Genomic DNA, 12,008 nt, shown 5'->3' with positions numbered 1-12,008 from the left:
GAGAGGCTGCAGAACAAACGTTCCCTTATGCCCAGCTCCAAAAAAGCCTCGGTCGGTTTGTGTGAGGCAGCTGCCCCGGAGCTCGCTGTGGTTACTCATTAACCGCGGCTCCCAGGGCACGGGAAGGAGGAATCGGCTTAATAGACCCTAAAAAAAAAAAAAAAAAAAAAAAATTTAAAAAAAGAAAACAAACCGGCAATGAAAATAAATACATCAGGTGCCCTGGAAAAGGACGTGGAAAAAACAGGTGGCAGCTCCCGGGTTGGGATGGGCTGAGGGATCGGGAGGGACAATGGCAATGTGTGGGGACAAAAGGGGACGATTATTAAAGGGAAGGGAAGAAAGAGAAGGGACAGAGAGGCGCTTGTGCTGCACAGAGAGGGGTTTCTGTGCGGGATCTGCTCCCACCCGGAGCCATTCCCTGTTCCCACTGGAGCCATTCCCCATTCCCTGTTCCCACCCAGAGCCATTCCCTGTTCCCATCCAGAGTCATTCCCCATTCCCTGTTCCCACTGGAGCCATTCCCTGCTCCCAGGGCGTTTTCCATGAGAATGAGGCACTGCTGAGGCTCGGGAGCGTTTTCCAGGTGTCACCCCCCGCTGTGTCCTGTCCCGGCAGGTGGGGATGGAGCAGCTCCCTGGATTCCCAGCCTGGATCCCAAAGATCAGATCCTCCAGCCCCAGGGTGGCACCACGTCCTTCACCTGCTCCTCCTCCATCCCTTTCCATGGAAAACACATCCCCCCGTGTGCCTTCATCCCCAGGTGTGGGTTTTGGGGAGAAAGGCATCCCAGAATAGTTGGAAAACCCCCCTAAAATCTTCCAGTCCAACTTCCCTCAGCCCTGCCAGTGCCACCACCAGCCCAGTCCCCAAGTGCCACATCCACAAGGTTCCAAATCCCTGCAGGGGTGGGGTCTCCACCTGTGCCGGGGTTGGACAACCTTTCCCGTGAAGTTTTTCCCAATATCCAACCTCAACCTTCACTGGTGCCACTGGAGAGTTTTATTCCCCTTGTCCCATCATTTGTTCCCTGCCACAAGAGCCCGACCCCCAGCTGGATTTGTGGAGTTCCTGGGCTCAGGGCAGCTCCATGGAAAAAGTGGGATCCAGCCTGTCCCCAAAAACTCTCTGAGGTGACAGGGACACAGGGGAGGGAATTCCTGACACCTCGGTGAGATCCTGAGGGAGAACCACAATTAGATCTGTAATTAAAAGCTCTTAAAAAAAAAAAAAATTAAAAAAAAAATCAATATTTCTGGGACCAAGGGCTGCTGAGGCAGATCCCTCCTTCCCTCCCTCCCTCCCTCCCAGCCGGTGCTCCAGGGGAACAGGTACCTCGTGCTGGAGTTTTTGTGGGATGTGGAACATCTGGAGCCGGGCGGCACAAGGCAGCCTTTGTGCAGCTGGGAAAGGCCGGGCCAGCAACCAGCGCTGGTTTGGGACAGGGAGAGGGGGAGGGAAAAGGAAAAACGCCAGAGGGAATCCAGCCCCACTGGAGAGGGAATCTCAGCCTCCCCTCGGAGCTTCCCGGCTCGCTGTGCTCACCTGCACAGCCCCCCCGGGGGTCTCTGTGTCCCTTTCCGATGGGAATTCCTCCCTCCAGTTTGTCCCTTTCCGACGGGAATTCCTCCTCCACTTTCTCCTTTCCCCATGGGATTCCCTCCCTCCAGCTCGTCCCAGTCCCCGGGGGTGCTGCGGGGAGAGCTCCCAGTCCTCCCCAGTGGGTCCCAGTCCTTTAATGGACTCTGCCTCCCAATCCGCATCCTCTGCCCCGCTCCCGGCTCCAAAGGAATATTGGAATATTCCATCGGGAATATTTGTCCCTCGGAGGTGACCGGAGCCACCTCCCCCAAAAATTCCCGCCTGGGGCATCCCGAGCTGCGGCGGCTCCAGAGGGGAGGGGACAGGGTGAAATTCCCGCTTTGTGTCCAGCTCTGTGCAGGACAAACCATCAGCGTTCCCAACTTTTTTTTTTTTTTTTTGTTCCCCTTTCTTTCCCAGGGTTTGAGCTCCAGTGGAGGCTGGAGCATCCCAGTTTCCCCCACTCTGATGTTTCGGGCCAGGCTGGCAGGAGGGGCAGGAGTGAGGTTGGATTTCAAACACAAATCACATCTCACAGCCTATTTGGCTTTTTCCTTTCCTTTTCCTAGGCCGGAATTTATCCCAGCTCATCTCTGGTGGATGAACAAAAATCCAGGAGGATTTCCCTGAATCCAGCACTGCTGCCGTGTCCCTGGAGCTCAGAGAGCCCCGCGAATTCGGGGGAGATTTCCTAAATCTTGTCTTGGTGAGGATTTCACCAAATCCCTCCGGTTCTGGGTGGAGAGAAAATCCTTGGGAGAGCAGGGAGATGAATCCTGACACCAAGGATTCCCCCGGGGCCTCCCGAGTCATTAAACTAATTAAATCTTAACAGGAGGAGCCCCGGTGATTGGGTGTGAAATCCCCGGGGCTCGGTAATTGCTCTGCAGCTCTGGTGGGTGGAAGAGACAAAGAGATTTGGGGGAATTTTGGGGAATTTTGGGGAATTTTTCCTCTCCGGTGCAGCTGGAGGCAGCTCCAGCCCTTTTTGGATTTTTGGAATGCTCAGAGATTTGGCTGTGCTGGGATGGACTGGGATGATCTGGGATGGACTGGGATGAACTGGGATGAGGTCCCTGTCCCCTGGGTGCTGGGGGGAGAGCTCCCAGTCCTTCCCAGTGGGTACAGCCCTGCACAGAGCTGGGGGGAGCAGCACTGGGATTGGGAATGGGAAAATGGGGTGGGGGAGTTCCAATGGGATTGGGAATGGCAGGATGGGTTCCAATGGGATTTGGGGCCTGGAGGAGATGGGATCCTGGAGAAGCTGGGGGTCCTGATGGAGGTGGGATCCTGGAGGAGGTGAGAGTTCCAGTGGATGTGGGATCCTGGTGGAAGTGAAGGTCCTGGAGGAGCTGAGAGGTCCCAGTGAAGTTGGGATCCTGGAAGAGAAAGGGATCCCAATGGAGGCTGGGGATCCCTGTGGGATCTGGGGGTGCCTGGAGGAGCTGGGGGTCCCAGTGATGTTCCTGATGGAAGTTGGGGGTCCCTGTGGGATCTGGGGGTCCCCAGCACACCCCGGGCTCTGGGACATCCCCACCCCAGCCGTTACCAGCACCTCCCTCCATTGTTTCCCCAGCCGCGTTTTTCCCCATGACCTCATCTTCCCTTGGCTCCCGCTGGTGATTTTATGGCAGGGAAATGATTCTGCAGCCAAAGGAAAGCAGATCCAGGCTTCTCTTCCCCCCCTCTCCCGTTTCCAGCCGGGTTTGTTTCTGCTCCAGGCACGGCAGAGGGATCGTGGGAGACAAGCTGGGAGCTCGGTCAGGAACATTTCCCTCGTTCCTGTAGGAACACGACAGGCACCAGGCAGGGGTTGAAACAATTCCCCCCAGGAACCAGCCCTGGACACGAAAGCTTTTCAGTTATCATCAGCATTTTGTAAGATTATATTCAAAGAAACCCTCAGGCTCCAATTCCTGCTCCTGAGATCCCCCTCGGAGGATTCTGAGGCACAAACCCCAGAAATCTCCTAAGGAAGCACATGGAGAACATCCCCCCGAGATGGTGGAAATGAAGGATTTTAGGTAAAACAACCAAGAAAAAGGGAAGCAGGAGCTCATCCATGAGTTGCAGTCCCAGGAATCCAGCACGGAGCTGTTCAAGGGCTGGCTCAACAAACCTACTGAGAGAGAGCCAATAAATACCTAAAAAATAACTGGGATTAAATTCACAGCTGGGATTGTTCAGCCTGGAAAAGAGAAGAGTCTGGGGAGAGTTCAGAGCCCCTGGCAGGGCCTGAAGGGGCTCCAGGAGAGCTGGAGAGGGACTGGGGACAAGGGACAGAGGGACAGCACACAGGGAATGGCTCCCACTGCCAGAGGGCAGGGCTGGGTGGGATTTGGGGAATTGGGAATTCTTGGCTCGGAGAATGGAGAGGCCCCGGAATGGAATTCCCAGAGCAGCTGTGGCTGCCCCTGGATCCCTGGAATTGTCCCAGGCCAGTCTGGAGCACCCTGGGATAGGGGGACGTGTCCCTGTCGTGGCACTCGATGGGATTTAAGGTCCCTCCCAACCCAAACCATCCCAGAATTCTCTGAAATCTCCTCTGCAACCTCAACAACACCCACACAACATCTGCCCTGGGAAAAGAACACCCTGAACCCAAATTCCTGGTGTTTCCTCCACCCCCCAAACCCAGGCTGGTCCCTGAGGCAGGGAGGAACTGGAACCTGCAGGCTGGGACTGGGACTGGAACTGGGAATGGAACTGGAACTGGGGCTGGGACTGGGACTGGAAGCTCCAGGCTGAGACTGGGACTGGAAGCTCTAAACTGGGACTGGGGCTCTCAGGAGGGCTGGGGAGGGGCAGGCGAGCACGAGCAGCTCGGCTTTAATCGCAGCGCGGCTGCCAAGCCCAACAAAGCCCCGCACGAAGAGCAGAAATCATTGTGTGCCGTGAGCAGGTCGGCATTGCTGCCGTGCCGAGGGGAGGGCAGGGAGGTGAAATCCATCCCACCCCGTTATCCCACCCCGTTATCCCACCCCGTTATCCCACCCCGTTATCCCACCCCATTATCCCATCCCACCCCATTATCCCACCCCATTATCCCACCCCATTATCCCACCCCGTTATCCCACCCCACTATCCCACCCCATTATCCCACCCCATTATCCCACCCCGTTATCCCACCCCATTATCCCACCCCGTTATCCCGTCCCTGCTTTCCCCCCTTTCCAGGCAGTGACTCAGGTGTCGCGATCCGCCCCGGGCTCGCTCCTCGCCCCGCGAGCGGCTCCAGGCGCGCTCGCCCCGGGGCTCATAATGGGATTATTGTTCCTTTGCGTGCAAAGCCTGGCTTGGGGTTGGTGTCCCCGCCCTGCCCTGCAAACCGCAGCCGCCTGCGCCTTCCCAGCCCCCGGCACGGGCCGGGAGAGCCCCGCTCCTCCCCGAGAGCCGATCCTGAGCCCTGAGTCAGCGCCAGGGAGCAGCGGGAAACGGGAATGGGCTGGGAGGGACCCGCAGGGACCAGGCGGCCCCACAGGGATCAGCCAGTCCTAAAGGGATAATCCTGTCCTAAAGGGATCACCCAGTCCTAAAGGGATCACCCAATCCTACAGGGATCACCCAATCCTAAAGGGATCACCCAGTCCTAAAGGGATCACCCAATCCTAAAGGGATCACCCAATCCAATCCCTGCCCAGACACCCCAACAATCCCACCCTGAGGAAAGGGAAAGGGAAAGGGAAAGGGAAAGGGAAAGGAAAGGAAAGGAAAGGAAAGGAAAGGAAAGGAAAGGAAAGGAAAGGAAAGGAAAGGAAAGGAAAGGAAAGGAAAGGAAAGGAAAGGAAAGGAAAGGAAAGGAAAGGAAAGGAAAGGAAAGGAAAGGAAAGGAAAGGAAAGGAAAGGGAAGGGAAAGGGAAAGGGAAATTTCAGTCCAAGCCCAGCTCATCCCTCCAGGCTCCAGAGGAATTTCCCTGGGGGTTCCTCCACAATTTCCTCACCAGTCACTGACAGTGCTGGTACCAGGCAGCACCTCCATGGTTTGGCCTCTGAAACACACACAAAAAAGAAAAAACAACCAAAAAACAACACAATAAAAGCAGGAGAATCCACCCAGCTCTGCATTCCTGGGCTTTTCCACAGGCACGGTGCTTGGCCAAGCCCTGGGAGCAGCAGCTCGTGCACAGGCAGCACCAGAGCAGCTCCAGTGCCAAGCACAGGCACCTGGGGGCTGGGAGGAATTGGGGGATTTCCCCATTATTTCCCCATTATTTCCCTATTGTTTCCCCATTATTTCTCATTATTTTCCCATTCTCAGGTCATCCCCTTCATCAGCAGGGCTTGGAAACCCCCCCCCAAAAAAACACGAAATCAGCAGCAAAGAGGCCACAAATACAGGCTGGGGGTTTGGGGGGTGATTTTAAACCTCATCAAAAGAAAAGTAAATTTATTTAGGGTGGGGGTTGAAGTTTTAACTGCAGAGGGGTCCCAGTTTAAGTTTCCCTCCAACCAGTGCTAACATTTATGATGATTTTAAGGCCAAACTCAAGAATTTAAAGGCTTTATTAAAAAATTAGTAAGGGATGGGGAACGGGGAGGGATCCCCAGCTAAAATTTGCTGTTTTGCTTGCAGGCAGCTCACAGGACATTTCCAACCCCTCCAAAGGCTGAGTGTTCCCAGAAAAGGGTGGGAAGGGAGGGATGAACCATGGCTGGGGATGCAGGGCTCATCTCCCTGATTTCCAGGGACCACAGCAATCCCTTGGCTCCATCCTGACCCCCCCAGAATCCCAAACCCCATCTCCCCCATGGCATCATTTTCCCCTTTTCCCTCCAGCCAAGGAGCAGAGCCCATCTCAGTGTCCCAGACCATGGCTGGGTGTTTCTATTCCCTCTGCTCTCCCAAATCCCATTTTTTCCATGGATATTTCTTGTCCACAGGGGTAATTTCAGGCCTGGGCTCTGTGCCAGCTTTCCCCTCACACCAAGGAACAGGGAGATAATTTCATTCCCCTCCAGGAAACAGAAAAGTGGGATTTTCCTCTGAGATTCTTCGAAATCCTCTGAGATTTCTGCATCTTTCCCTAGGAATCCATCCTCATCTGGCCTGGCTGCATCCAAGCAGGATTAAATGTTTTATTTGGCATTATCTCCCAGAAATCTGATTACAAGGCTGCCTTTAATGGTTTTATTTTGGTACCAGCTGGCAGCACACAGCAGGAATTAAAGCAGGAAACATCCCTGCCAGGCTGGAGAATCCCAAGCTGTGGACAGCCCAGAGGATTTGAAGGTTTTTAAGGCTTTGGGCTTTTAAGGTTTGGGTTTTTAAGGCTGAGGGCTCAGAGCTTTGCAGCCCCTTCAGTGTGGGTGGAATTAAGGAGAGCAGTGGGAGATGCTCCAGCCTTGGGAATGGAATATTGGAATTCCAGTGATTCCCTCTCCTGCCCTGGGATGCAGGGAGAGCTCTCACCTTTTTAAAAGAAGGGCCTGACACCCCCTGCTTATCCTGCTGAAGGCTGAATTCCCAAATTTCCCCTGTGCTCAGCCCCAGGGATGCACATCCAAGGTGAAATTGCCTTTCCTTGGCTCTTCCCCCTCTTTTCCCACCCCCATGGAATCTGCCTGCCCAGCCAAGAGCAGGAGGAGCTTGGAAAGCCAGGAGGAGTGAGGCTGGAAAAAGGAAACCCCGCAGAGTGGGGGCAGGAGGAGCAAATCCGTGGATTTATGGCACTGAAACAACTCCGTGCAAACCTCATTTCCCATTTATTGAAAGCAATCACAGTTAAAAGGTCAAATCCATCAGCAAATGGGAGTTTGGATCATCCAGAGGGACACACACAGGAAATCCAACTAAAAAAAATCAAGGATCAAACAGAAAGGGACAGCTCAGCTTATTCCAACCTGTTCCCTTTGGTTCTGATGGGACTGAACCTGGATCTGGGACATCCCAACCCCAATTCCAAAGGGACAGGGGACAGCCAGGTGATCCAGCCCCAATTCCAGAGGGACAGGGGACAGCCAGGTGATCCAGCCCCAATTCCAAAGGGACAGGGGACAGCCAGGTGATCCAGTTATTCCCACAGGAGGGTTGAGGGACTCTCTTTGTGCTGGGATTTGCAGCATCATTCCAAGCCTGGCAATTCCCTCCTCCCTGGAGGCACAGCCCGGATCAGCCTGGATAATCCTCGATGCTCAGGAAGAGCCATTCCACAAAAAATTCCTGGGAAGCATCAGGAGAAGAGGCAGGAACTCCGTGCACGGCTCTCCAGGTGGGATAATGAAGAATTGATCCATCCATCCATCCCGGAATTCTGGCTCCTGCTCTTCCTGCAGGTCAGGGCTGAGCAGGATGAGCCTGGCCTGGCTCTGCGGGGAGTTCTGGATCCTGAATTCCACAAATCCCTCGGGAATTGCTGCACATGGAATTGCATCCCGGCAGGGACAGTGTGGAGCTCCCAGCCTGCCTGGCACGGAGGACTCAAATCCTCCTTTCCTGCTTTTCTTCCCACAGAAAACCCACACAGAACATTGGAGCTGGGCCCCTCCCAGATACATTTAGGGAAAAGCAAAAAAAAAAAAAAAAAGACATTTTCCTCTTGCAGAGATGCCAAGAAAATTCATCTTTATTTGCCTGGACAATCTCCATCCATCCAAACCAATTCCCTGCAGCATTCCCGAGGGGCAGCAGGGTGTGGGGGACCTGTGATCCCCTGCCTTATCACCCTTCCCAAAAAAAGGGTGGAATTCCAGACTCCGTAAGGAGCTGCCTCCATTTCAATGCCTCAGTGCTCAGCGAGAATTCCCAACCCCCGACAGAACAGAGAGGACCAAAATCCCAATTTCTTTCCTTGGAGAAACCATCCCAGCATCACCCAACGCCCCTTCCAAAAATCCAAACGAGGATCTGGGAACACCCACCCACGTTCGTGCTTGGAAACTCGCAGGGAGAGAAAAGGAGGGGAGATACAAAAATCAGAGGAAATCAACACCAAACCAGATCCCCCCAAAAAAATAAAAATAATAATTTCTGTGTCCAGCTGCAGGGGCGGGCTGGGGCGTGTCGGTGTCCTGAGGCTCTGCCGTGTCCTGCTGGGATGGCAGCTCTGTCCTAGCCCAGCCCCACGTCCAGGGACATCATGACCACGAAGCCCAGCACGCAGGTCCAGGATGCCAGCCTGCCATGGCCACTGCAGCGACACGCGGGGGGGACACGCATTTGGATCGGCTCATCAGAGTCACCATTAAAACACGGATTTCTCCCGGGAGGGCTCGGTTGGTTATTAAATCTTATCTGAAGTGGGGAGTGCTGCAGCTACCAGCTGCAGAATATAGTTTAAAAATAGATAGTTTTTTATCTTTTTATGTATATATATATATTTATATTATATTTATATTATATTTATATATATATTTGTATATATATTTATATTTATATTTATATTTATATTTATATTTATATTTATATTTATATTTATATTATATTTATATATATTTGTATATATATTTCTATTTCTATTTCTATTTCTATTTATAGTTTAGTTATAGTTATAATTTTAGTTATTTATATTTATACAGTTATAGTTATTCCTAGTTATATAGCTATTTCTATTTCTATTTATTTTTATTTTTATATTTATATTTATATATTTATAGTTGTTATCATTATAGTTATATAGTTATATATTTTATATTTATACAGTTATGGTTATAACTATAGTTATATAGCTATATATATTTATATTCATATTTATATTTATTTTTACATTTATATATTTATAGTTGTTATATAGTTATTTATAGTTATATAGTTATAGTTACATAGTTATATATATTTATATTTATATAGTTATAGCTATAGTTATATAGCTATATATATTCATATTCATATTCATATTTATGTTTATTTTTACTTTTATATAGTTATAGTTGTTATAGTTCTAGTTATTTATATTTATATAGTTATAGTTATAGCTATAGCTATATAGCTATATATATTTAATTTTATTTTTATTTTTATTTTTATTTTTATTTTTTTATACATTTATCGTTGTTATAGTTATATATACTTATATAGTTATAGTTATAGCTATAGTTATATAGCTATATATATTTATATTTATATTCATATTCATATTTATATTTTTCTTTTTTAAAATATAGCTACCATCTAAAAGTGATCACAATGGAGCTGAACCTGGCCAGTTACAAGGTTTTTTACAGCTGAACAGTCCAGTAAAGAGCTAACACCTACATTATTTCCACTTTTAACCCAATAACCCAAACTCCTCTGACCTGCAAAAGCTACTCAAAAAGAAAACAGAAGAGAAAGAATTAATAACAAAGTTTAGCACCTGGTGCTGTGGACAGGAGGAGTGTGTGAAAACCAAAATATTTTAATAAAAGCATGTTTGCAAAAAGTGTTGCCTCCCTTAAAGCAATGAGCTTAATTGTTGGGGTCAGAAATCAGAATCGTTCATAGAAATCAGAGTGGAATAAAAACCTCTGGGTGGATTGAAGGATGTTAAAATTGAGGTTTCAGCATGAGGGAGTGAGTGAGTGAAATAAGTTTTAAATGCTTTTAGTAAATAAAGTTCTCAGATCTCAGAGTAGTAGTAAATGTTGTAGTGAAAGTTAAAAAACACAATCCAGCGTTTCCATGGAGGCTCCAGGAGCCTCTCTTCAGACATAACAGAGTATAAAACACCACTTACATTTTTCAGTTACAATAAAATAGGCCATGTACATAGTTTATACACAGCCTGGCGTGCTAAAAAACCCGAATTTTAACAGGTTAAAAAATAATGGTCAGACTTTGTGTCTCAGCTTGTTGGGAAGTTTCTCTAAAAGAACATGCAGCAGGGAGAGCTGGTGCAGTTTGCCACTTGATTTTTTATGCCACTGCATTTTGCCATTTGATTTTTGCAATTTGATTTTTGCCATTTGATTTTTGCCATTTGATTTTTATGCCATGCATTGCATTTTTATGCATTTTGCCATTGCTTTTTGCCATTGCATTTTGCCATTGCATTTTTATGCCATTACATTTTGCCATTTGATTTTTATGCCATGCATTGCATTTTTATGCATTTTGCCATTGCATTTTGCCATTTGATTTTTATGCCACTGCATTTTGCCATTGCATTTTGCCATTTGATTTTTATGCCATTGCATTTTGCCATTGCATTTTGCTATTGTATTTTGCCATTGCACTTTGCCATTTGATTTTCATGCCATTGCACTTTGCCCTTGCTTTCCTTTGCTCTGCCTTTGCTTTTCAGACTGATGCACCCCTGCCATAAACAACTTTACAGCCACTATCCTCTGCTTGGCTCATTGAGAAAACAACCCGACAAGTTGGGTGCCTGAGAGCACCCAGAGGTGTTAACCTCACGCTTATCCCATATAAAAAATACATTAAAACGAGGGAAACAAAACCCCCCAAACCTTCCAGCAGCCGGGGGGGTCTCACCTGCTCTGTGCCTCGGGGATGATGTCGTCCATCACCACGTACACCATGGCTCCAGCAGCAAAGCCCAGGGCGTAGGGCAGCACAGGCTCCACCAGCACCACGGCAAAGGCTCCCAAAACACCAGCCAGGGGTTCCACCATCCCACTCAGCTGCCCATACCTGCCGGGGAAACAGCCAAAAAAAAAAAAAAAAAAAAAAAAAAAATATCCATGGAGAGCCAGCAGCAGGGCTGGAGTCAGCGAGTCAGGAGTTTTTCCGAGAGAAATCAAGAGTGCAGGGGATTGAATTCAAGCCTTTAAATGGATTGAAGTGTGTTAAGCCATAAGGCAGAGGTGAAAAGTTTAAGCAAGTGAGTAAGTAAATAAGTAAGTAGAAGAAGTTTTAAGTGCTTTTAGTGAATAAAAGTCTTGGATGCCAGAGAGAAGCAGTAAATGTTCTCGTGAAAGTTAAAAAAAACACAATCCCAGATACCAGCGTTTCCATGGAGGCTCCAAGAACCTCACTTCAGACATAATAAAGTTAGAGTTAAAAATATTACTTGTATTTTTCAGCTAAAACAAGACAGACCATATGGGTAGTTTGTACATAGCCTGGCGTGCTAAGAAACCAGAATTGTAAGAGTTTAAGATGTGATGGTCAGAGTTTGTGTCTTAGCTCGTTGGGAAGTTTCTATATAAGAACAGGAATTGGGGAGTGCAGCTGTGGGAAGGGGTTTGAACCCTTTAGGTGAGGCAGAAATAAGATGCACAGCTCCATGGTCATGTTCCATGACAGGAAGAAAGAGCCAAGTTTATTCACAAACACACTTGGTTTTATAGCAGGACTGCAACTCCCAGAGCAGAGAAAAGGAGATTGGTTCAGAGAGAAGACACCCCATGGCCAGGGCCTGGGCACACACCACAACAGGGCTTCTATCTTGGGATTAATTCCTTTTTATTGTGACCAAATTATCACCCTGGGAGAAATTCTCCCTGGCCTTGAGCTGGAGCAGCTCATGGGCTGGGAACAGAGCTGAGAA

General features: G+C 48.9%; 1 protein-coding gene across 9 annotated transcripts in view; it reads right to left on the bottom strand.

The window, feature by feature from the left end:
- Positions 1 to 979: 979 nt before the first annotated feature.
- Positions 980 to 12,008, bottom strand: part of SLC39A11 (solute carrier family 39 member 11) — a 56,753-nt gene continuing 45,724 nt past the window's right edge. For 2 of the 9 annotated variants that reach the window (XM_088176440.1, XM_088176445.1), the window contains exons 9-11: positions 10,991 to 11,149; positions 5,523 to 5,570; positions 980 to 2,960 (exon numbers count right to left, since the gene is read on the bottom strand). In XM_088176440.1, the coding sequence (XP_088032566.1) occupies positions 2,399 to 2,960; positions 5,523 to 5,570; positions 10,991 to 11,149 (769 nt within the window). In that variant the 3' untranslated portion in view covers positions 980 to 2,398. Of the gene's footprint in view, positions 3,364 to 3,453; positions 3,704 to 5,522; positions 5,571 to 8,126; positions 8,841 to 10,990; positions 11,150 to 12,008 lie in introns of those variants that run through there. The other 7 variants (XM_088176446.1, XM_088176447.1, XM_088176444.1 and 4 more) reach the window with 6 other exon arrangements.

This window comes from Sturnus vulgaris, chromosome 20 (assembly GCF_052056855.1).
Source record: "Sturnus vulgaris isolate bStuVul1 chromosome 20, bStuVul1.hap1, whole genome shotgun sequence".
In the NCBI taxonomy this organism is placed as follows: Eukaryota; Metazoa; Chordata; class Aves; order Passeriformes; family Sturnidae; genus Sturnus; species Sturnus vulgaris.
Note: the sequence above shows the minus strand (reverse complement) of the source record. Positions and strands in the feature narration are given on the sequence as shown.